We start from the raw sequence: 25,824 nt of genomic DNA, 5'->3' as shown, positions 1-25,824 counted from the left end.
TTGATAGATATGACAAACAACCTTGGACTAGCACCAATCCCTGCGGCACACCACTGGCCATAGGCCTCCAGTCTGAAAAACCCTCCACTATCGCCCTCTGATTCCTTCCACTAAGCCAATTTTGTATCCAATTGGCTAGCTCAGCCTGGATCCCATGTGTTCTAACCTTCCAGACCAGCCTACCATGTAGGACCTTGTCAAAAGCCTTGCCAAAGTCCACGTAGACAATGTCTGTCACCCTGCCCTTGTCAATCCTCTTGGTCACCTCTTCAAAAAAAACTCAATCAAATTCATGAGACACGATTTCCCATGTACAATGCCACACTGACTATCCCTACTCAGTCCTTGCCTTTGAAATGTTGGTAGTTCCTGTCTCCAAGATCCCCTTCAGTAATTTACCCACCTCTGATGTTAGGCTCACAGGCCTGTAGTCCCCTGGCTTGTCCTTGTATCCCTTCTTAAATAAAGGCAAACATTAGCTATCTTCTTCAACTGCTGCAGTCCCAGTGAATCTAATTCCACAGTTCTGTTTGGGAGTGCGTTACAGGATTTAGACTGAGTAATGATGAAGGAATAGTGATATATTTCCAGGTCAGGATAATGTGTGACTTGGAGGGGAAACTGTAGGTGGTGGTGTTCCAATGCAATGGTAGCAGTGATAGTACTACCTGCTGAGCCACAGGTGACTTAGAGGTGTAGAACATAGATTCCCATGTGGGCATTCAGTGCAGATAGTTTTGGAGCTTATCTCCATCATCATGTAGCTGTTCTATAGCTTCAATGTCTTTGGTAATCCAAAGGTTAAGACTCTAATGATTTGGAGATATGAAATCAAATCTCAAATGCGTGGTAACCATGGAACTACTGGACTGAGGTAGAAGCAATCAGATTCAACCATGTTCTTTCAGGGAAGAATATCTTCCATCTTTAACTAGTATGACCTCTGTGGGACTTTGTTTAACTGCCTTCTGAAATGACCCAGCAAGCCTCTCATTTCAAACAAAATCAGAATGAAGAATAAATGCTGGTCTTGTTCGTGAATCCTATATCTCTTGGAACATTTTCTTTGAAGTGATCCTGCAAAGGTTAAAGGTTAATTAGTCCCCCTTTTCTCTCCCAGTCTCCATAGAAAATGAATCCTCTCTTAGAGAGCTTTCTCTCCTCCCAATTGGTCTTAAAAATAGCACCTTTGGTCAAATCATAATGCAAAAGATGTATAGAAATGGAGAAAACATTTTTAAAGCTCTGCAGGCCATAAAAATTTGATGACTTTGAGAATTATTCAGCATGATTTGACCGTAAAAATGATGTGATACATAAACCTGCTCCCAGCTGCAATTTTGTTCATTAGAATTGCTCCAACTATATTTATCTCCTTGCTCAACAGCGTGCAAGAACCAACTCTTTTGTAAGCTCTGCTGATCTTAAAGAGTTCTAGGGATGTGGTTAGGCCAGCATTTATTGCCCATCCCCAAATAACTGCAGCTGGTTCAGCGAAGGTGCTTTCAGTATCATTAGGTCAGGGGTTCCAAGATTTTGTCCAGTAACAGTGAAGGAACAGAGTTACATTTCCAGTTGGATTGGTGTGTGACGTGGACAGGAAGTAATCGGCTTGCAAATAAATGAGGGTAGGAGGACCTGTGAAAATTGATTATTTGGAAGAAAAAGATTTAAAAATAAAATCTAAACCTGAGCAAAAGATGTGAGTATTATATGACAATTACTGCAGTACCAAGGAAGTGCCGCATTGTCAGAAACACTATTCTTTGAATAAGACATTTAAACTGAGCTCCTGCCTGACGGATCAGATAAATGTTGTGGATCCCTCTGCGCTATTTGTAGCTGGAGTGGGATTTTTCTCACTGGCCTCACCCATATTTCCCACCTCACACAATTAATCAGAAACCATTTCCCTTCTTTCTGTCAGGGAAAGATTTGGTGAAGCCATTTAATTTACACAAAACTTAAAATGAACTGACCTTGGTTTGTTGCTCTATCTTGTAGGAGGTCTGCTGGAATTGCCTGATTTCTCGGATTATGTGAGATATCTGTTAAGGTAAATGGAAAGTGAAAATGGGTTCGACAATGTATGCTGTTTACAGAGCCTTCCAGGCACTTTTCAAAGACAGTTACACTGAATGAAAAATATAAGCTACATCTGAACAGCTTGTGTAGAATAATATTGGAATAAGAGAAAGGGCTATCCATTGTAGCTTACCCCTGTGTACCAGACCTATTACCAATTATCCACTATTCCATTGAGTCTGGAACCTCTTGTGCTTTCTTTTTCTTCTTCTTCCTCCTCCTCAGCAGTCCTTTGGGATTGAGGACAACTTATTTCCACTCCACTTCTGCGGGTTCTAAGGTGACTGACAAGTTCTACGTGAAACTTGCAAATTCAACCGCAAATGGTTTTCTCATGATTTTCGCTGCTCTTTGAAATCTTTATACAACTTAGAGACATTGCAACTTGTGCCCCAATTACCTCCATCATTCCTTCCTGTTCTGTAAAAGGCAATTGAATCCATATTTCTCCTGTGGAATTCAGTGAAAGATTATTTTTAAAAATATGGTTGACTTTTCAATGCCTGCTGAAATGGCTGAGTAATCCATTAAGTTCCAGGGCAATTAGGGATGAATAATAAATGCTAGCCTTGCCAGCACTACATGATTCTGAGAAATGAATTTTAAAAATATTCAACAGCAAAAAGTTGTAGATGCTGTAAATCTGAAATAAAAACAGAAAATGTTGGAAATAGTCAGAGGATCAGAGAGGTCAGAAAAAAGACCACCCACCTGAAACATTACCTCTGTTTCTGTCTCCACTAATGCTGCCTGTTCTGTTGAGTATTTCCAGTATTTTCTGTTTAAAAAAACGCCAATTGTGTGGATTTGTGTGTGATCCGTGTATAGCACTGTAACATGATCCAGTATTAAGTGCTTCGTGCATTAGTCAGTGACATGGAAAAGAGCACAGCTCTGATCTAGTCAGGCAAAGTGGAAAGTAAGAAATAGTAACGCTTTTTTAAACGTCCTGTATCTGCCAGCTCATAAATACTGCAAGTGGAACAAAATTAAACTGATCATTTAATATTCAGTTAGTATCTGCTATATTTGAATGGTATCAAAAATCCTATAACCAGCAACTCTAAGGAACAGAATTACCTGTCACAGGGAAAGTCATCGTAAGGTTCCTCCCCAACTGCTTCCCACCACTAGCCACAAAGACCTGCTCCAGAATCACAGAGTGAGATCCATTTATCTAGAGGCACAATGGACGTGATCCTCTTTGCTCGATGAGTCCAAGAGAAATGCAGGGAGCAGCATCAACCACAATACATGGTCTTTCTTGAACTCATAAAAGCCGTTGGTTCCATCAGTTTAAAGGGTCTGTGGAGAATTCTCCTCCGATTTGGCTGCCTTCAGCAATTTGTTTCCATCCTACAGGTGTTACATAATGGCGTAGAAGCTGTGATTCTAACCAAAGAGTCTGCAACAGATCCAGTCTCAGTGAATACTGGATAGGGCCAGGTTTTAGTGCAATGATCCTGTTAGTCAAATAGCCCTTTGCCAAACAGTATCCTCTGCAATCAATGCCTTCGGTATTGGAGAGGATTACTGGTGGTAGGTAGCATCTACCTCTTTGGATCTCTACAAGTAGTTTCACCTCCTAAGTCTCTTTAATAAAGTGGTTTGGGGAAAACTGGAAACTATTATTGTGTTGGGAGATGCCTTCCCCTGCACTCTGTATAAAAAAAAAACACTCGACCAAACTTTCTGCCAGAGAACAAAGTATATAGCGGAGGAGACATGATTGAACAAAAGAGATGACCTATCCAATGTCCGCTGACCTACCATTCTCATCTTGGAGAGTTGACTAAGCCATCTTCAGCATAATTGGGTGTTCCTTCCTCAATGATGCCAGGTCCGTCAGGTACATTCCCAAGTAAGGAACACACGGAGGGTCACAACTGCAAGACAGCAAAAGAAAAATGTTGATTAGACATTAAACCTTAGAATGTTAGTCATAAAAGAAAAAGTAGAAAGACAAGGATTTCATTGAGCGATAAATACTGACCAGGTACCTTGGACAACTGTATTGCTATTTTTCAAAATAAGACCATAAGATCTTTTATGTCCACTTAACAAACATGAACTAAAACTATGTTGTTAAACCTAAACATAGCTTTAGTTTAGTGTCTCATCTGAAAGATGGAATCTTTGACAGTGTATTTCTCTCTCAGCACTGTACTGGAGTATCAGTCTCAATCTTTCCACTCAAGCTCCTGGAGCAGGGCTTGAACCCACAACCTTCTGACTTAGAGTTGAGAATGCTACCTGCTGACTGATTCTTGAAAGTCAGATATCTAGAAAATGCATCTGGTGTCTGCTATTGCTTAGCAGAACTGATGGTTGGAAATGGATTGGGAAACTCTTACACCAAGGGCAGTATCAATACTTCTGCCCATAGGCAGGCAGGCTCCCTGGGCAAGAAATATATCACCATAAATTAAGAGGATGTCAAGGCTTGTGAAACACATTGTTCACTGCCAAGGTCCAGTCCTGTTTCCCAAGATTCAATGGGATAGCTGGTTGCTGGAGCCAGGAGTATTGTTGGGGGTATGATTTGTTGGTTCGTTAAATCAATATTCAATCCCACTTTCTGCACTGTTGGCTTGATATACAACAAAAGGGCAGCTCAAAGCATGGCTCCCATTTTGTTTTGCCACTGACTGTTGATTTCCTGTCACTGTATCCAACAGCTGTTTGGGAATTGAAACTTACTTTTTCAGTGCTTCCCGGAGATTTTTGAACCGCCCTTCAGAAGACACCAGTTTTTGTAGCTTGTCTATTAAAGCCTTGGTCTGAAACAAGAGAGAGGGAGGAGAATATGATTGGTGTTCCAACTGTTTCCACCTGAATCCACTAAATTACCAAGATAAGCCCCCACCCCCATCATCTCCATCTACCCACCTGCTTTGATACTTTCAGCCATGTTTTCTTCAGCCGGAAGATGGCACTCCTGTTCAATGCTGAAGTTATCACCAGCACTGCATTGTAATTGTGTAGACACTTACAGATGTCCGCCACTGCCACCCATTTCTCAATGGCTGCCGTTCGGATATTCACATCATTGCTCTTCAGAATCTCCGAAGCTATTAAGTTGCTGATCTGAAGAGAATAGTAAGAAGGTAACATTACCCTCAAAGTATCATATAGCTCCAGGCCGTGCACTTTAAAGTGGGTGTGAAGGCAGTACAGAGGAAATTACCTAGGCCCTAGAGACGAGGGACTTCAGTTCTAGAAAGAATGGGATTTGCCTTACAGCAGAGAGGGTTAAGAAGAGGTTTAACAAAGTCTTTCAAATTTGTTAATGAAATAAATAAGGAAAAACTGCTGCCAAGTGACAGTAAGGTCAATGATTTAAGATTACTGGCAAAAGAACCAGAGGGGAGGGCAGGAGAATTTTCTTACACAGCAAGCTGTTGCAATCTGAAACACACAGCCTGAAAGGCCAGAACTTCCAAAGGCAGTTGGATAAAAATTGACAGGAAAACATTTTATATTGCACATAAAGATCACAAGAGTGAGGCAAATTGGAGAGAACCACCACCAGCATGAAGGGCCAAATGGCTTCCTTCTGGGCTGCATGCCGTGACTCTGCGAAGTGGGACATATCATTTTCTTCTCAGGCTGCTGAAAATCTAACAGAAAACAGCTTGAACTGCAAGCCTTTCTGGAATACTCAGAAGGAGGAATACTGTGAAGTAAGTCAGGAGGAGGAGAATTCTCTGTTAGACATAGGGTAAAGGAGGTTTAAGACTACCCAGTGGTGGGAACCAGGATGGGCTGGCAAGTGTAAAACTGATGTCAAACTGACCAGTTTAGTAGTGGGATAGCTTCTTTACAACATGCAGAAGTTCTGGTCTCATTTATAGTCTTGTGAGCCCATATCAGTGGGGGATTCTAAAATAAGTATTTGACTCTTAGGAAGTTTCTATGACTGTTGACAATTCCCTTTATGGAATGTGTTGAGATTGACCCACAATCTCGAGCCTGCTCTGCTATTCCATTATATCATGTCAGATCTCGTACCTTTATCCAAGAAAGATCAATTCATCTCAACCATCAACGTGCCTTACACCAGTGACAAGAGGCACTTAAGTGAAGAAACACAACCTTCGTGGTTTATTGAATGGCTGCACTCACATCATTGAAATGTTTGGTGGTTTTCATAATGTACGGGGCTCTTTCATTCTTCTCAGGTTTCATCCAACCTTGACCAAAAAACTCCCTGCATGGAGAACAAATAAGTGAATATTTTACTTGGTGAAAGTATTGTCTGCTAACACCTTCCTACATCTTGTAACATGGAAAATATCTCACAGGCTGGGACTTCTTTTCTTTAAATAAGGAGAGATTAAGAGAGAACCCAAAAGACATTTTTAAATTACAAAGGATGGAGCAGAGAAGGTGTTTGTACTTGTTGAGGGAAGAGAAAAATTAGAAGCTATCTGCAGAGCCCAATCACCAGCATGATCCAGATGGGCCAAAAGGTCTGCCCCTGACCAGTAAGTTCTGTCACTCCATGAAAAGGCATTCAGCCCCTAATGTGCCAACAAAGCTTTTGGCCCTCTGAGTGTTTGAAGATCAAGACCTCCAGTCTTAGCATCAAGTTCATGATCAACTGGGCAGCAGTGGTCCCCACCCTGCTTAGGACATGGAGTACCGAAGCTGACACCTCAAAGCGCTGGAGAGGTACCACCAATGCTGCCTCTGCAAAATCTTCCAAGTCCATTGGCAGGATAGGTAAACTGATCGTGGGACTTCTCCCAGACCAATGTCCCCGGCATCAGGGCCTGGAGCTTCAACAGCAGGCCACTTTGTTCACATACTCCAAGTAAGAGATTGCCAGGAAAGAGAAAACGCTTCAAGGATGTTCTCCTTGGTAACATCCACACCGACTCATGGGAATCCTTGACTCATAACTAATTAACATGGAGAGGAAGGCACTGAGCACCTGGAGTCTCTTTGTAGGGCGTACATAAACCAGCAGAAGAGTGCAGCACCTCCCACACTACCCACCCAGCTGCCCTGTCAAACACCTGAAGCATAACCTGTGGATCCCATGTAAGCCTCATCTGTCACCTCAGAACTGAAATAAAGGAAGTCAACTTTCATTCCAAAAGAAAGAAGGAGAAGGAACAGTGACTTACTCATATGGAATGCACCCAAAGACCAGATGATCCAACAAAGTCAGCTCTTCAGCAATCTCCAGGGCAGAGAGATTCTCAAAAGTCTCTTCTTCCGTCTTTCCAAAGAGGAGGAAATAAGAAGGAATTTCAATATAAAGGTCATAAAACACAGCAACCTCAAACTGAAGAGAAAAATGGATACCAACCGTGTTCATAATCTCTTCCAGTGGGATTTGGTTATCTCCTGGGTCGTCTTCACTCAGTGTCCTGGGAATTGGAAATGCTGTGTTAGTAAGCAGAGGAATCTGGCAGGTCTTTAAAATACTGAAGGGATGGGCAAGGAAGCTATTCAGAAAGGACATTCAGCACAGAGACACATACAAAATCCAGCAAGACTTTCATAAGAACAAATTGTTTCCCCACGTAGAGAAGTCCACTGCCCTGACACTCACACCAGTGATGTGCCGCACCAACACCTTGGCCCTGCTGAAGTAGTGGCAGTTTGGGTAGTGAAGGCACTCTCACAGCAATATCTAGACGACCACTTGAATCATTATGACAAAGAAAATTATCGACCAAGTGCTGATAAATGGAATTAGTACAGATGGGTAGTTGATGGTCAACATGTACATGATGGGCTGAAGAGTATAACTCTGTGCAACATGACACTATGACTCTGTGACTCTCAGTTACATTAAGGAACAGGTTAGGTAAGGAGCTCAGTCTCAACACTGTGCTCTGGAGTCATTACAGGAGTGATGACATCAAACATGAATGAATAGGTTTTTCAGGTTATACATGTGTTCATTAGGATGGATATCAAGGCTTTTCCATTGTGAGAACACTGAAACTTGGGGTCATAAATATAAGACAGTCACAAATAAAATCTAATTGGAAGAATTTCTTTTACGCAGAAAGTGGTTGAAATGCAGAAGTTGTTTCCACAGGAAGTGGTTGAAACTAATGATCAAGACAGATTTAAGAGGAAGCTAGATAGACAAATGATGGATTAAAAAAAGGATATGGTTGTGTGGGGAGGATGAAAGATTGGCGGAGGTCTCTATGGAGCAGGAGCACCTGTAGAGACTAGATGAACCATTTGGGCCAAATGGGTAAGTTTCTGTGGAGACACAAGAGACTGCAGATGCTGGAATCTGGAGCAACAACAATCTGCTGGAGGAACTCAGTGGGTCAGGCAGCATCTGTGGGAGGAAAGGAATTGTCAATGTTTTGGGTCGAAACTTTGCATTAGGACTCACGCATGGTTTCAAGCCGAAACGTCGACAGTTGCTTTCCTCTCACAGATGCTGCTTGACCCATTGAGTTCTTCCAGCAGATTGTTTGTTGGTCAGTTTCTGTGTTGTAGGTTCAATGGAACACCACATGGAAGAGATATTCTTTCAGTCTGTGATTAGGATTCCATGGTTTGTACCTGAGCATTTTTGTTGGCATTTATCCCTGCTGAGGAAACTTGCCTGATGATATTGGCTGCTGCTTTCCTCTCCTGAGTCAGTAATTCAGGGTCATGAATGACTTCCTCGAGAAAACCAATCACTTTCATTTTCAGCTCAATGTTTGCTTCAAAATCCTTTGGGTGAAAGAGAATAAACAGTTAATGTTCCTGGGCTCCCAATACTGCAGCAACACTCCCTGACCCCTCTGGCAGCTCCCCCCATAACTGCTGCTAAATCAAAGCCGCTTACATTGCAGTGCCAAATGCATCGTATGGAGGATGGTAGACATTTATGAAGCACCTTTCACATTTTTGGAATGACGCAAATGGACTTCTCAGCCATTCCTTAAAAGGTAGTCACTGTTGTATTGCAGCATCACAACACTCAAACGACATGAACAAAGATCCCACAGACAACAATGAAATAAATTATTAGTCAATCCAGTTTTCTGGTAGACTTTTTTGATGCATACATTTCTGTCGAGGTGTGATGTTTTACAATTACTGTCAGGGATCTTTTACTTTGACCCAAAGGGGTGGCTGTGAGTTCTGTGTGGTAACTTATTCCAAGGACAGCAACTTTGAAAAATACACAGCCATTTCAGTACTGCCAAGAAGGTCTGGAAAAGGATGCAGTGGTCCTTGTTGAGGTTTGCCCCAAGCAGCTGTGTACAGAGGACTTTGTGATCTATGGGCTGTTCCCAGGGATGCACACTGAGATAAAACATTAATTGTTACTAGGAAGTCAACAACTTGGTGAAAGACACACATTGGTCTGCCCGAAACCAGTTGGTCTTCCAGTGTAAGATGTCCATAAGTGAATGCTGCTGACTGGCCCATTCCACGGTGCAGGAATATGTGCTGAAGCTCAGTGCAGCCACCACATAGGCTCTATGGAGGACCACAGTCTAGGGTCTGATTGCCACTGTGCACCCACGGGCTGTGTAATGATGTCTCAAAAACTCCACAGGTGCATTAAGGAGGGAACATGAGTGGCACTGACACATTGTAAAAGAATGTGTTGGATTGATGGTAAAAAGAATGTAGAGAAAGACATGTTTTACTGTGTATATATTAGGAATAAAGTATATTTTTGCAGAGTGTGCAAATTGGCTGGTAGATTTCCTACACTGCAACAGTGCTTAGACTTTTTTATTATGTTATTGGCTGTTCAATGTGAAATATCTTTCTGCAGCAAAGACCCTCTGAATGACTGCTCTGGCCTTGCAGTGCCCCACATTGGAGCGTTATACTCCTCTGAGGGTAGACAGTTGCACACCGGCATGCTGGATGTGCAGTTAAACATTGCCACCTTGATCATTTCCCAAACACAGAGTCAAAGGTTCTTGACAATGGCAAACATCAGACATTAGAAGGGAAGCCTGTCATCTGTTTAGCGATTGCATCATATCTGATCCAATGCAGCTTGTAAGGCAAGCTAAGATTGCAGCTCCAATCAAGGAATTCACCATCTGAGAGAGTCCAGTAATACACCTTGTTTAATAGCAGGGAACAACCCAAAGAACTGATCAAAAGTCTTATGAAACCAGTACCTAGACCGAACCTTCAGTGCAATACATTGGCACCCTGAATCAAATAAGGAAAATGTGACCCTCTTTTACACAGATGGAAACTCATGTCAATCTCATTGGCTACAAGGACATAATGGCCAAACACTACCTGGGAATGCTTTGAGACCCAATGCCTCAACACGTTGAGCACACGATTCGTAGCTGCTCTCCGAATGACAAATTCTTTGTCACAAATTCTCTGATCAGCAGGAAAGCCTGGAATCAATCAGAAATAATTAGACAGGGAACGACAGAGATCAGCTCAGCACATCGTCTAATGATAGCTGGCTACTCAGCTTTTGATTAGATCTCTCTCTCTTACTTGAGCTTGGCTTCCCAACTTGAGCCTGACAAAACCTGACTATATTAGGCTCACATAAGTTATGAAAAAACTTTATGCATCCTGTGCTCAGCTTGGTCACTACGCTGGGCCAACGCAGTACTACATGGTGGTGAGTAGTCTGTCACCATGCAGGCGGTGTGCAGTGGTTTCTGTTGGGGGAAGGTCTGCTCACGGAGATGGTGAGCATGTTGAAAGAGGCAGAGAGATCCGGTTTGGGTCGGGTGGTTTTCGGGATAGATAGCAGGTGAGTTGGGTGAAAGAGGAGAAGGTTTTGCTTGGTGACGGTTTTAAAATTTGGACATGTCCCTGGGGCCCTTCATTACTGAGTCTGGTAGATGCATACTGAGTGCCTGGAGCAGGTATCAGATCAGTGGCATGTTTGAACTTGTTTTATTAGGTCCAGAGTCTGGAATTGGGTTTGGGTTGGCCATGGTCAGGTCAGGCTCAGATCAGATTTTAATTTTATACCAAGGCAGATTTGCTATGTCTCACCAAACTTCCGACAAGATACGAAACCGAAGTTGTGCCTGCTCCATCATTCAATAAGGTCATGGCTGATCTTTTACCTCAGTGTCACTAACTCCATGTCCCTTTATTGCATCAACATCTATCTGGGATCGATTGAAGTAAGCAAGTAGGTCGAAAACGGTCCTCAGTCACACATACTCCATGTACAATACATTAGCAGCTACTTTCAAATTTCACTACTGAATTCACTAGAACTAATTTCAGCAGCAGAGTACAACCAAACTGTAATGTGCATTTGGTACATGTGAGTCAGGGCAAATTTCTTCCTCTCAGCTTGTTTTTTCAGACTATTTTCAGGTTTGGTGTCTGCTCCTTTAATATTCATTAATATGAGTGGAGTTACTGCTGCCAGGAAATTACCCTGGAATATGTCAGATCCATGCAGAAGCTCATAGATCCTGTCCAGTGGTATATTCCACACAAACCCATCTTCTGTAACCTTTGTTCCAGTTTAAAGGATGCAGGCAGTCCCCAGGTTACAACAGGGTTCTGTTCCTGACAATTGTTCATAACCCGAACTGCAGGTACTGTAAGTTGGAAATGAGCAGTAACTGTGTGGGGAAGGATCTCAGCAATGGCCGTGACAGGAGACTGAGCAGGCGCGGGAAGACCGGCCGCCAGCCGGCCTCACTGACAGCACGTGAGTCTGCTCAGCTCCACCCAGCCTGCAACTGTTGCGGCTCAGGGGGAGGGGAGGGGAGGGGTGGGTTGAGGAGAGAAGGCACACAGAAATGCCCCGTTCCCACCCAGCAGAAGATGCTGCAGCCCCCCAGCAGCCGGCAAATCCATCCCCATCCATCCCCATGGTAACCCGGAGAGGACCTGTATTGTGCCAGAAGCTCAGTCCTGCACAGCAGAGTGAATGAATTGCCACAGGGAACTTCTGCTTACTGCATCCCTCTGCAGAACTAGAAGCCTTTTGCAATATCATTTCTTTTCAGACTTGAGTACACGAAGCTTTTAAATAATAAAATATAAATAAATATTGGGAAACTGACCCGTACATCAATGTAACCAGTAAATGGTTTATTTAATTTCTGAATCATTTTTAAGTTATTTAAGATCTATTTCCTCACCGGTGTTGGATTAGACGCTGATTACAAAGGTCGATTTTTAATGATAAACTCATTTTCAGCTGTACTGGTAAAACTGTATGAGGTTACCACACCTCAATACATTTTCAATGCCAAAAATAAGAAATTGTGTTCTAAAATAGATTGCAGTGGGTCAGGAACTTTTAGGACTGAGACAATGGAAGTGACTTTGGGCTGAAATTTATAACTTCAGAAATCTGGTCGAATTTTAGACCATTAAGTTAAAGCAGACTTAAAAACAAATCTTTAGGGAATCAATGGGCACAGACGAGCCAGCACTGCAGAGTTTGTAGTGACTGTCTCCCTGGTGATCTAATTGATACCTTCAGGTATATTTTATATGCTCTTGATTGACTCTTTTTATATCTAGCTAACTTTTCATTTACAGGAGATTCTGAATGATAGATATTCTGGTAGCTCCACAATGGGAGATATAACTGGTGAATCAGACCAGCTGACTATTGTACAATGGGCCCAACCTGCAGGAGAGCTCAGGCAGAGATACACAGCAGAGAACAGTCAGGTACAGCAGTGGTAGGAGGGTGAGGAATGGAGGGAGGGGAGAGTTACCCACCCTGTCTTCAATGTCACAACCTCTCTTGGTAAGAGGGAATTTTTACTGGATTTCATTGCCATAATTTCTTCAAATCTGGTTTTGCTATAAATTAGCTCCTAAAAGTTATGGATTTGCAGGAATCTCCCAGCAGAATTACAGCACGGGTACTTTGAACATACCATTATCTAAATTAATAGTAAAAGCAGGCAGAAATGGGATTCTACTTGGCTACTTGACACATTTTCTCCCTCTGGATGTATTGATTAATCTTTGAAACATTCTGAACTGTTCCAGAGCCTGTGTACTTAATTTACACTCTTTGCGTTGTTTTCTGCATTAAAAAATGTCAATCCCATTTATGTCTTGGCTATGGTGAATTTAAATGCACAAATCAGAGCTCCCTTCTTGTGCTGGGTATTTTTAGAATCAATTACCAAGGGATTCTATCAGTAAAGATTCAGCATTGATAAATCAGACCCCATGTGCCAAAATCCAGAGGCTACCTGCACTGGCCAGGGACATCCGCCTGAACTTCTCCTTGGTGGGAGTGCCCTCGTTGGCACCTGCTGTCGCAATGGCAAAGGCTGAGGTCGCTGACAGCGCGCTGCGGTTGTTCTCCATCTCCCGACTGGACGTGACTACTACTCCATTATTGTAGGAAAACAAGGAGAATTCTGCAGAGTCAAAATAGACCACAGGTAATCCACAACCCCTGGCTATCTGCAACCATTAGTTTCTTACGTGGTTTAACTTATACTGGCTGTGAAGCTTTTATATAATGCAGATTATCATTCTCTAGAATATAAAACTGGAAGCAGGAGGAAGCTGTTTAACTCCCCACACCTGCTTCACCGTTCAACAAGGTAAGGGCTGATTTCCTCAGCACCATCCTGCACTAACCCCATATCCCTTGATCCCTTTGACATACAGCATTAATGGTTTTATCTGTCCCTATGCAATACAGTGGCTATATAATAATGTGGTATATCATTGTTGATACAATATTGTAATGGCATATTCATAAAGTAAGAGTAGACTTTTAAAAAAAGAAAGAAATGAAATAGATAAAGAATCCTCCCTGAAATACATCTCTGCAGGGCAGTCTAGTCAGACTTATAAAGAAATATAACCTTCTCAGAAAGAATTGTAAAGAATCTCTGGAGTTGGAGAAATGATATCTGAATACATCTATGAAAATGTCGTTGAACAGAATTTGACGCTGTTAGATAAGGTAATATTGGAAGGGATGACCAACTGTTGGTCAAAAAGGTTGGTTTTAAATAACATCTTAAAGGAGCAGAGAAAAGCAGAGTGCTTGACAGGGGAATTCCAGATAGTAGGACCTGAGGGGCTTATTAATAAATAAATACAAGAAGCTAGAATTGGAAGAATGCAGTGATCTCAGAGGTTGGGGCTGAAGATGGTGAAAATGTTACGGTTGTAGGTGGTCATGCCAACAGACAGAGTTATAGGGGCTGGAGGTGGTTGCGGTTTCTGAAAGTACTGTTGGAGCTGGAAGAGATTACAGGGACAGGGAGAGGTAGTAAGTCTGGAGCAGGATACAGAGAAACAACATTCCAGGAGTGTTTGATCTCCTAATTAGTTGATGACAGATTATTTGCTTCTTACCTGAGGAGTTCTTTGCTTTTAGTTTTTTCGGAGTAGTTGGTGATTTTGTTGGTGATGTTTCAGTCTCACCCTCATCGCTCAGGCCTTGCTCAATCTCAGAATCCTCCTTAACTGTCCTGGCTGCACCTACTTGCAAATGGGAGATTCATTATATGTTTGGAGGGTTGAGTGCTCTCAAAAAATCCATTCATTTCTTTGCCCGGATTCCAACCAGAAATAAAAGACATCTCTTTTCAACGGGGAGCTGTGAAATAATTGGCCTCTAGTTGCAGATTTCAATATCTTTCTTGACCTTAAAGGGGCTTGGCTGTAATAGGTGACTTGAGAAGTAACCAGTTTACAGTAAAATCCTTTTTGCCCTCACCAACTTTACTCATACAACTTCACAGGTAAGCTGTGAAGTGGCCATTATTTCTGTAGTAACTGATGTGTACACTGACTGACATCACACACAGCTGCAAAAGGAAACATTTTCTGTCACCTGGTGTTCACCCATATCATTGTACATAAAGTGCAAAGGAAAGCCAGCCCCTCCAATTCACGCACACCATCCCACCACATTGTCAATCATACATTGCGACTAAACCAGCATGAAGCAGTGCCTCCTTCTTGAACTGTACAGACTGCAATAGTTCAAGAAGGCACATCTTCATATTCTGAAGGATTATTAGAGATGAGAAGCAAATGTTGGCCAAACCAGCAACAGCTATACCCTGAGAACCCCAACACCAAGATACAAGTTGTAGAACTATCCCCTTCCTGATGTTGGTATCTAACCCAATGGCACTGACAACTCACCTCCTTTGCTGGGACCAGAATCTTCAGCTTTGTCAGATTTGGTTTCTTGCTCATCGGGGAGTTTGTTGGAATAGTTGCCGGATACGTAGAGTTTGTTGATATCCAGGCTGGTCTTGCTGAAGGGGGATGGTGAGGAGTACATGCTTGCATAGCCATTGGATGAGCAGGTCATGGTGGCAAGATCCAGGGCTTTCCCCCCAGTAATAATGGGAATATTAAGGGAAAGCTTCCTCCTCCGAATTGGCGATGATGTCTTAGAAATGGAAAGGGGCGGCGGAGAGGAAAATTTCCGACTCGCTCGTGGGGACTTTGGGGGCTCCCTGTACAGAAGCTTATTATTTTGGCTGCTTGCAAGAAAGAGTTCAAGTGACCTACATTTGAGAGAAATTCTAATGTTAATAGAATTGTTGAGATATAACTGCTGCATTTTATTTAACCAAAAGCATCATCACACAGTTAGGGCTGGCTGTGAAATCAAACACACTTTGCTGAGAGTTAATTTCATCATTATTTCTTTCAGACAATTGTAAGAGATTATGCTTGTGATTGCTGTAAAAGGGTACAACAAATGTCTTTACAACTTCTCAATAACTGCTCCAAGTTTTTCTTCTAAAAACATATCATGATAATTAACTATAATCTGTTGTGATTGTCTGGAAGAGATAATGATAAAGAAGTTAACACCCTTGTTGTGCAGACACAAGAGACCGCAGATGCTGGAACCTGGAGCAAAAAACAAGTTGCTGGAGGAACTCAGTGGGTCAGCCAACATCTGTGGAGGGAAATGGACAGTCAACGTTTCGGGCCAAGACCCTTCATCTGGACTGAAAGAGTAGAGGGGAGATGGCCAGTATAAAGCAGTGAAGAGGAGACGTGGGGCAAGAGCTGGCAAGCAATGAGGGGATCCAGGTGAGGGGGGGTGATTGGCAGATAGAGTCAGGTCAGGGAGGGAAGGGTAGAGATAGTGATAGAGATGGCGACCTTGGCTGTACCCATTTACAGGCAAGCAATGGGCCTGTCCTGGAAATCTGCCTCACCCTGCATCAATATTGGTAAATGCTTCCATGAGATGAGAACTCAACACATCGTTAGTGTAACCAATGAAGAAGCTTTTATGAACAAATTGTTGACATCACTGTACATGTGGTCAGAATAATTTTTTTACACACACACACACACACACACGCACACATGCACGCACACATTCACATACACACACACATGCACACACGTGCACGCACACATTCACATACACGCACACACACATGCATGCGCGCACACACATGCACACACACATTCACATGCACACACACACACATATGCACACGCGCACACACACATGCACGCACACACACATGCATGTGCACACACACATGCATGCACACATTCACATACACACACATGCACACACATGCACGCACACATTCACATACACACATGCACACAAATACATGCACACACACATTCACATACACACACTCACGTGCACACATATACATACACACACACACTTACACAAACACACACACACACACAAATAGAGTGGGCTTAAATGTGTCACACAATAACAGGGTCATGTGACACACACAGACGTCACCTTGCAGGTATTGCACTTATTGGCTTCTTGTAAATGGTGATGAGCTTGTCCAGCACCACATCGGCTGTAGTGAATACCCGGTATGAATGCAGGAATGTGTTGAGGAAGTCTATACTTAAGAAGCGCAGGTCAGTCAGGCGCTCCAGCAGACGTTCCACAGTTGCATAGCGAATCTGGAGAACTTTGCAGGAGTTGAGGGTTTTGCTGAACCTTATATCCACATCGTCACAGTAAAGGCTGGTGTCAGACCTGTCAGTTACAATAAAAACTGCATGAGGATCTTATTAGGAAAGAGTGGGCTATCGATGGAATGGAGATGACAGTTCCTTATAAAGTTCCGGATGACGTTTGACAGATTTTTGTTAAAATGTGATTTCAATGGATATGGAGCTGAGGCAAGTAGTTAACGTTAAGATGCAGATTGCAAATGACAGTTGATGTGGGGTTAACTGTTAATTTTAAGCCTGAGACTGGCGGATAACCAACAGTGGTGGGAAATGGGTAAAAGGAGGGATTTGCTCACTCAGAGTCATAGAACAGTCACAATTAGGCTGCAAAGGCTCACCTTTCCCAGTACTCTTAGTGACAGAAAAGGCTTGAAGAGCTGCCCCTACATACATTTCTTTTATGATAATATTGACAATCTAGTTAAAGTAGCTTCTTTTAAATTCTGAATCCAGATGTCAGCTCAAGTTCAGGTAGACCACTCTGCAGGGTGGAAATCCTCAGCAGGGACAGTCCTTCCATTTTGGTTTCAGCAATGGGGTTGTCCCTTTCTCCCTGTCCTCCAAATGGTGAACTTGCCTCTAAAGATCTGCAACACGCCGGTGTTATATTCCATTTCATTTTTGTCTTTCATCTCCAACTAGTTGTTGATCTGATTGCAGTTGAAGCTGCCACTTTGCAATGGCTGTGCCAAGTCAGCTGGAATCAGAAAGGAAATCACGTCCCTAGCACAGTGAGTGATAGCTGGTCATGTACTTTCACACAGGGAGATGCTGTGATCTGAACTGTAATGCCTGAAAGGATGGTGGTCACAGATTCAGTGGGAACTTTTAAAATGTCTTGGATAAATACTGGAAGGAAGAACTATTACCTGGGAATGGCAATAGTTGGTTAACTCAGTCTGGAATGGGTATCTTGCCATTGGTCACTGTAGTAGAAGTAGAGTATTTGCACAAACTCAACCCAGGAATCCCCAATAACCAAGGCAGGAAGGAAATCTTTCCCAGGATATCACACAGGTAGAGATGGAGCTGTATTCCATTGTCCATGACAGAGCGAGATCAAGGGTCCTACTAGACTTCTTTGGGACTGTTTTTTGTTCTTTCATGGCATGTGTGGGTCACTGGCAAGGCTGTCAATCATTATCCATCCCTAATTGCCATAGAAGGTGATATGACAACAGGGTGCTTGGTAAGGCGTGCTTGAGGGCAGTTAAGACCCATCCATAGTCTGTCATTGGACTGGAGTCACATATAGGCCAGGCTGGGCAAGGACAACAGACTTCCTTCCCTGAAGGGCATTAGGTTTCTTACAATAATGCAGCAATTTTTCTTTTAATATATTGTTTATTATTCCTGATTTATTGAATTTGTCTGGCTGGATTTGAAGTCATGTTTGCTGATTTCTAGCCCAGTAACTTAGGCATTACGTGGCCAAATTCTGATTGCATTAAAGTGGGCAAGGGAACATTCTTTGCATCCCATTGCCTCAGTGAGGCGAGTGGAAATGCAGGGAATTGTCACTTACTTAATCATCTGCGGAACTGTGACTTTGGAATTTTCTTCAAATGCATTCATCATCAGACCATTGCATCGAATATTATCTATGCACTAGAAAGAGAGAAATATTTCAGTAGGTAAAAATCGAATAGTGCAGATCTTAAGAAAAAAACAAAACGTTGGACAGAAATTTTTGAACAACTTGGTTGCTGACTTGAAATGTTAACTGTCTCTCTCTTCACTGGCACTGCCTGACCTGCTGAGATGCTTCCAGCAATTCAGAACGAAAGGTGCTCTCATGGGATCTAAGGACTGAAATTACTGCTAGAAAATTAAGCAATTGCATGTGGCGGTACAGCAATAATTAAAGACCCAAAACACCCAAAATATTTCACAGGAGCACCATTAAATAAAGTTTATTACCAAGCCACATGAGGAGATACTAAAATAAAACCTTTGCCAATGAGGCAGGATTTCAGGAACATTTCGAAGGAAAGAAAGGTAGAGAGGTTGCTGGAGGGAATTTGGGCCCAGTCCAAAAGACACAATCTTTTTTCACTACAGTACTTTGGAGCAGCGTTAATGGAGTGTGGTATCTTCAGCGGTCCCATCAATTGGACAAGACTTAAGAGCAAGTTCAAAGGATCTAAGATGTCTCATTTCACTGCAAAGGAGAGCAAGAGTCATTGTTCAATACTTTTCCTCAGCCAGCACCAATTTAGAGATCCTTTAGCTTATTAAAACTTTTCTGGACAAGCTGGGTGAGGGTTGGTTGTCATGATTTTCAGGATGTGGGCATTCCTGACAACGTGGCGCTCACTGTCTGCTTCCAGTTCCCTGATCCCATGTGGAAAATCCCAGAGATGAGAGCCAGGAACTGGTCAAGTACCTTGATGCAAGACCAGCAGGGTAAATGTGGAAAGGGCAGGAGGATGGGATTAAGTGGAGAGCCCTTTCAACAAGCTGGCACAGGGGAGATGGGCCAAGCAGTCTTTGTCCCATATGATTCTGTGAGGATTCACTCACCTGGCTGATGTCACTTGTCCATGCTGCTTTCTCCTGCCGTGATGAGGCCACCAGAATTACAGTGAACGACGGAGCATCTTTCGGTTCCACCACAATCTTGAAATCAAGGTGTTCCATGTCCTGACCTGCTCCCCGTGCTGGCAGATATAAAGAGAGAAGTTTCAACCCAGCAGTGGCAAGGCGACTGGCCCTTTTCATCTCCCACATTCTTGGACTTGCCAGGGGTCTCACATCATCCCCAGAAAGTCAAACCACTGCTGCCCAATCCATGGATTGTGCATCAGCCAATAGATTTCCCATCTTGGGAAATGGATTATTAAACCCTGGGAGAGTAGAGTGCCAGCTTGGGTCCTTATCATACCTGGCCTCTGTTCAAATCCTAATTGAGACTGAATGACCAATCTATCCTGAGAAAAGCTGGACCAACGAAGTACTTACACACAAGAGCACCACCCACTGCAGGTTCCCCTCCAGGTCACACACTATCCTGATTTGGAGGTGCATCATAGTCACTAGGTCATATCTCGGAACTGCCTCCTCAACAGTCCTGTGGGAGCACCTTCACAGGAAGGATTGTTCAGGTCAGGATAGTGTCACCAGGAGGGGAGCATGGAGATGTAGTTGTTCCTGTGCATGTGCTGCCTTCAGGACATCACCCTAAAGGCTGTCGGTTCAGGAGCTTTCTTGGTGGAAAGCTGCAATTCAGCATCAATTTTAGCCTTTAGTGCTGAAACTCTCTACCCATTTAACTGAGGCTGTGCCAAGGCACGGTTCAGCGAGAGCACGTAACAGAGTGAGACTGAAGTCAGCCTATGGCTCCAGGAGTTGGTCGACTGATCTACTGTACACACACAGACCCCTCACAGGCACACACAAGTACAGAATCATGAGCAGACTCACACATACAAACCCAAACTTAGACATACATACACACACACACACACACACACACACACACATATACACACACACACACACACACATACACTCGCAGATTCACATTCATGTGTGCTCACATTACACTCACGTACACACACTCAATAAATATTTTAACACTTTTTACATACTTTCATCTTCTGTAGTCTCTGGATCCTCCACCAAGGTGCAGTCAATGAGGGAGAGAACACCATTCTGGAATGCAATTACAACCACATGAGAAGGCAAACAAAATGTGACTTAAACATAAGTTCTGTTCTTTCTCACAGTGAGTTCATCCCTGTAATGGTACACATCATTAGTGAAAGGGCAGACACACAGCTGATGATAGTTAACAGAGTGCTGTGAAATGGCACATTTTTGTAACAAGGGTGAGGGGTGGTTGTATGAACAGTGATGAGGTCATAAAGAGGATGTGAGAAACAGAGAACTGGAGGCTAGATACATTAACATTGAAAGTTTAACTTCCCCAAAGGCAGCTGCTCTAGCCTAGAGCAGAGTCCCGTACATCACTCTGTTCAGTTGGTTGTTGGCCAACTAGATGAGCACAAAGGATACTGTAGTTGGATGAGTATCACTTGGGCAGGAAGAGGAAGGGGTGACTAGGTGTTCCTGATTGGTTAGCAGAAGCTGCTTCAGAGTATGACATTGGCCTGGACTTCAGCTTTCCGTGGTCTGAATCCCACCCTAGTACAGTCAGAACGTTGTGTCCTCCTTGCAGACCTACCCTACAGCTTCCTGCCAGGTGCTCTCTACACTCCAGGTTGCTGGTGGTGCAGGTGCAACAGGTTATCATGTTGGCCTCCATTGCCGGAGGGAGGTTGTGCTGCAGCTGTACAGGGCACTGGTGAGGCCGCACCTGGAGTACTGCCTGCACTTCTGGTCTCCTTACTTGAGGAAAGATATAATGGCTTTGGAGGTGGTGCAGAGGAGGTTTGCCAGGTTGATTCTGGGGATGAGGGGTTTAGCCTATGAGGAGAGATTGAGTCACCTGGGACTATACTTGCCGGAATTTGGAAGAATATCTCATAGAAGCATATAAAATTATGAAAGGGATAGATAAAATAGAGATGGGTAGGTTGTTTCCACTGGTAGGTGAGGCTAGAACTAGGGGACATAGCCTCAATCTTCAGGGGAGTAGATTTAGGAAGGAGATGAGGAGGAACTGCTTTTCCTAGGGTGTAGTGAACCTGTGGAATACTCTGCCCTGGGAAGCAGTAGAGGCTACCTCATTAAATATATTTAAGACACAATTAGATGGATTTTTGCAGGGAATTAAGGGTTCTGGGGAAAAGGCAGGTAGGTGGATCTGAGTCCACAGCCAGCTCAGCCATGATCTTATTGACTGGCGGAGCAGGTTTGACAGGCCAAGTGGCCTACTCCTGCTCCTATTTCTTGTTCTTATGTGCCAAGGAATGTTCTGCTCTCCCTCAAGCACTGAGAGTGGGGAGAATCTGGGCATACCTGGTAAAGTTTCCAGTGAGATCCCCAACATTGGGGCATACACACATCTCTAGTTCCAGTGATCAGAATTCCCTCAGTGGTCACCAGAGAGATGGCAGTTTTCATAAATTAACAGAGAGTTCCAAGACCTGTGAGGCCACTGGGAAGAGAAAGAAAAAGTAGTGGGGAGATCCTTGAATGGAAAGAGAAACGGGTGAAGATCGCATGGCTGTGGAACTGAGTCCGAGTGATCACATGGCTTCCTTGAATGGAAACTCTAGACTCTTGCTCTGTACAAATGCTGGGGCTTTGGGGTTCGGGGAAGCTTTAGCCCAACCCTAACCCTAAAGCCCCAGCCGTTCATTTCCATTTAGGCTCTCACCAGGCTGGCACCATGAAAGAGCCAAATTCCCTGAGTAGCTTCTGACATACTTACTCGTTTACTGTCAAACAGCATCTGAAAAACAAAACCAGTCACAGTGAGTACCACATGGTGGGACGTGGAGGCACAGAAATGTCTGAGTGGATGGGAGAATGCTCCATTACAGTGATGTAAAATTACATTTGAGAAGGTTGCAAGAGGGGGAGGCCATTCGTCCCTCTAGCCTGTTCTACCTTAGAATAGATCTTGAATGATCTGTGACCCAATTCCATTAACCTGGCCTTTCCTCCCTCCCTCAGTTCCACAGCTTATTAAAAATCCTTCAGCCTCAAAGTTAAAATTAAATTGTTCCTGAGCTGCACAGTTTGTAACCAGATTTCCAAGTTTGACCTGTGTGTGGATGGGAACCCCCAACTTCACTCCAGTCAAGCCTGATTCCAACACTCAGACTTTGCTCCTCTGCTGAGGTGAGGAATCCCTCAGGATCACAATTTTGACATTAGTGATAATGAGTGAAAGGTATCTCCAAAAGCACATTTCACCTTGTCACTGGCTTCACCATTCTGAACAATCTTTGAGACCAATGAAGAAAGACTTCACCTGATATGGGGTGGGGGAGAGAGGAGAAGCTGGGATTGTTCTTAGAGCAGAGAAATTGGAGGAGAGATTCAAAAGATGTTTTCAAAATCATGTGGGGTTTTGATAGAATTGGTGAGGAGAAGCTTCTTGCAGCAGAGTGAAGAGGAGGATTTATTTTTACACAGAAAATCTCTGTGATCTGGAACATGCTGTATCAAAGGGTGTTGGACTCGCTAGGATCTTTCATAGAACAATGCGGCACAGGAACAGGCCCTTCGGCCCACCATGTCTGTGCTGAACAAGATGCCAAATTAAACTAAATCTCTTCTGCCCGCACATGATCCCTATCCGTCCATTCCCTGCATATCCATGTGTCTATCTAACAGTCGTATCTGCTTCCACCAATGCCCCAACAGCCCGTTCCAGGCACCCACCATTCTCTGTGTAAAAAAACTTGTCCCACACATCTCCCTTTAACTTTCCCCCTCTCACCTTAAATGCATGTCCTCTAGTATTTGACATTTCTACCCCGGCAAAAAGATTCTGACTATCTGCCCTATCTATGCCTCTCATAATTTTATAAACTTCTATCAAGTCTCCCCTCAGCCTCTGACACTCCAGAGAAAACAACCAAGTTTGTCCAACCTCTCCTTATAGCTCATAACTTCTAATCCAGGCAGCATCCTGGTAAACCTCTTCTGTACCCTTTCTAAAGCCTCCACATCCTTCCTCGAATGGGGCGACCAGAATTGCACATAATGCTCCAAGTGCGGCCTGACCAAAGTTTTATACAGCTGCAACATCACAATGCTTCGACCAATGAAGGCAAGCATGCCATACGCCTTCTTTACCACCCTACCTACTTGCGTGGCCACTTTCAGGGAGCGATGGACCCCAAGAGAAATTTGATGGAGGGATGTGAGGACTGTGAGGAAAGGCAGCATTGACTGGAGAAGATTTCTTTCAAAGACCTAGCACATGCAGGATAGGCTGACTGGCTTCTTCTCTGTGTACATCTCTTGTTTCAGTGCTAAATCCAAGGATTTTCATGCTTTTATTAAGTATCTAGATGGAAGACTGGAAGTGAGCAATGGTCACCTACTTTTGTTAAATGGAGTTTCCCACCCGATCCTCTGGTGCAAATTATCAAGTGTTTGGAGAACAGGAAGCATTGTTTTTCGCCCTCCTTCTTCAGTGAGAGTGACCCCAACCGACCACGAGTGATTTTCCCTTTCTCTGTCATTGGTACTTGGATAAGCGATCCTAGGTTAGAGAGAATGTCAGCAGGTTACCACGTGCACCATAAAGCAAAGACAAACATATCACCCTCCACAGGAGATCACATGAGCTGCTACCTACACTGCAGTTTATTGAGCATGGTAAAATAGCGGTTATGTTTCTGGATTAATAACCTAGCAAATTTGAGTTTGAATCCCACCAAGGCCACAGGTGAATTTAAACTCAGCCCATTAAATAATTCCAGTTAATTAAATAAAAGTGAACACAATATTATTGTAATCTTGTACCCTATCTAATATCCACTAGGGAAGGAAATTTGCCACCTTACTTGCTGTGACCTAAATGTCTTTTAACTGCCTTCTAAAATGGGAAAGCTCCACTAGCAAGGCATGACACCACAACTGTGCCATGTGACTCGTTCTGTCCTGAAAAATTGTTTCACATTTAGTCCGCTGCTGAACCTCACTGCTGGCTTCATAAAGGGGTGTTGTAGTCACACTGAGTCTCCAATATTCAATATAAAGACAGCAGTTCTTGGATTTATAAAGCACCCTTCACATCAACAACTCTCAGAGCTCTTCATGAATGGAATCCTTTTCAAGGGCAGTGACTTTAATGGTCTGCTCATTCAATGGCTCATTCAAGATCCCTCAAACAGTCATGAGTTGAAGGAGCAGTTGGTCTGATGTTTGCCAGTTCTATGCATAGTCAGGATCTATCCACAGGATCTCCTTGCTTGTTTACTGGAGCAGCTTCTTTACATCCACCCAAGAAGGTTTTCAGCTTTACTCTTCACTTCAAGAATGTCACTTATGGTGGTGTATCGCAGTCTTATTCAGGGTGTGTAAGACATTAAACCCAGGCCCATTTCCCTGCAGGTGGACATACAAGATGCCATGGCCACTATCTGAAGAAGAGGAGCACGGTTCTCCTCAGTGCCCCAGTCAACATTCCTCTCTCAACCAATATCATTAAAACTGTTTGTGTGATCTTGCCAGGGGCATTTTCTTTAGCTGTGACAACTCATCACAGGGACTTAATTCGCTCCAAGCTGATTTAAGTTCATCTAACTGCATACACCTTCAAGCAGCGTGGCCTGAAATCAGCGTGTCAACTAATCCAACAGAGTCCACTTGCCAATGTAAATGCAAGTGAATGGCATGTGATCCGTTTAATTAGTGGTGTTTCAACAGCCAATCCATCTAAACTAAAGTGCACAAGTGCACTGGATCAAAGGTACATGGGCCTAACTCTAATACGAGACCATTTGCAACTCGTGTCTATGCCTATCATAGAACCAGACTGAGCTGTATGCCATGTGCCGTCAGTGCCGTCCTGAACAATACAATTTCCCATTACCTTGCCGTACAAATGTCTGACTGGTGTCTAAAAGAATCTCACAGCCCTCCACAATCAACCGCTCGATGGCCAAGTTCTTGCGAATGTTTTCTGTTTCACTCACTTCGTCGTGCATTATTCTGTGGTGAACACAAACAGGGTAAGTCTTACATTGCCTTACACACACAACACAGCTTCATGACAGGACAGTGGTAGAGCTCTGTCAGTCGTCATTAGTGGACATAAGCTGTCTCCTGGTGGGGGGTCGGTGATATAGGTGGGTGCTGCACTCCTACACCAGACAGGGGAAAAGCAGGGTGTACCTCACCCTGAACACTGTCCACCAACCCACACTGATAAGTGTATGCAAGGGTATTGGTCTCAGCTTCAAT

The 25,824-nt window shown here is 43.5% G+C and overlaps 1 protein-coding gene across 1 annotated transcript in view; it reads right to left on the bottom strand.

Annotated features, from left to right (window-relative positions):
- rasgrf1 (Ras protein specific guanine nucleotide releasing factor 1) overlaps positions 1 to 25,824 on the bottom strand; it is a 68,773-nt gene that overhangs the window by 3,579 nt on the left and 39,370 nt on the right. Inside the window, 21 exon segments of the mRNA XM_052040662.1 lie at positions 1,980 to 2,048; positions 3,856 to 3,872; positions 3,875 to 3,919; positions 3,922 to 3,971; positions 4,786 to 4,865; positions 4,975 to 5,172; positions 6,211 to 6,295; positions 7,218 to 7,312; positions 7,403 to 7,463; positions 8,672 to 8,784; positions 10,330 to 10,436; positions 13,245 to 13,415; positions 14,371 to 14,496; positions 15,169 to 15,539; positions 16,766 to 17,014; positions 18,518 to 18,600; positions 19,516 to 19,652; positions 20,583 to 20,646; positions 22,331 to 22,351; positions 23,958 to 24,118; positions 25,454 to 25,572. Coding sequence (XP_051896622.1) covers positions 1,980 to 2,048; positions 3,856 to 3,872; positions 3,875 to 3,919; positions 3,922 to 3,971; positions 4,786 to 4,865; positions 4,975 to 5,172; positions 6,211 to 6,295; positions 7,218 to 7,312; positions 7,403 to 7,463; positions 8,672 to 8,784; positions 10,330 to 10,436; positions 13,245 to 13,415; positions 14,371 to 14,496; positions 15,169 to 15,539; positions 16,766 to 17,014; positions 18,518 to 18,600; positions 19,516 to 19,652; positions 20,583 to 20,646; positions 22,331 to 22,351; positions 23,958 to 24,118; positions 25,454 to 25,572 — 2,422 coding nt within the window.

The sequence above is a fragment of the Pristis pectinata genome, chromosome 28 (assembly GCF_009764475.1).
Source record: "Pristis pectinata isolate sPriPec2 chromosome 28, sPriPec2.1.pri, whole genome shotgun sequence".
NCBI lineage: Eukaryota > Metazoa > Chordata > Chondrichthyes > Rhinopristiformes > Pristidae > Pristis > Pristis pectinata.
This window is presented reverse-complemented; position numbering and strand designations above follow the sequence as displayed.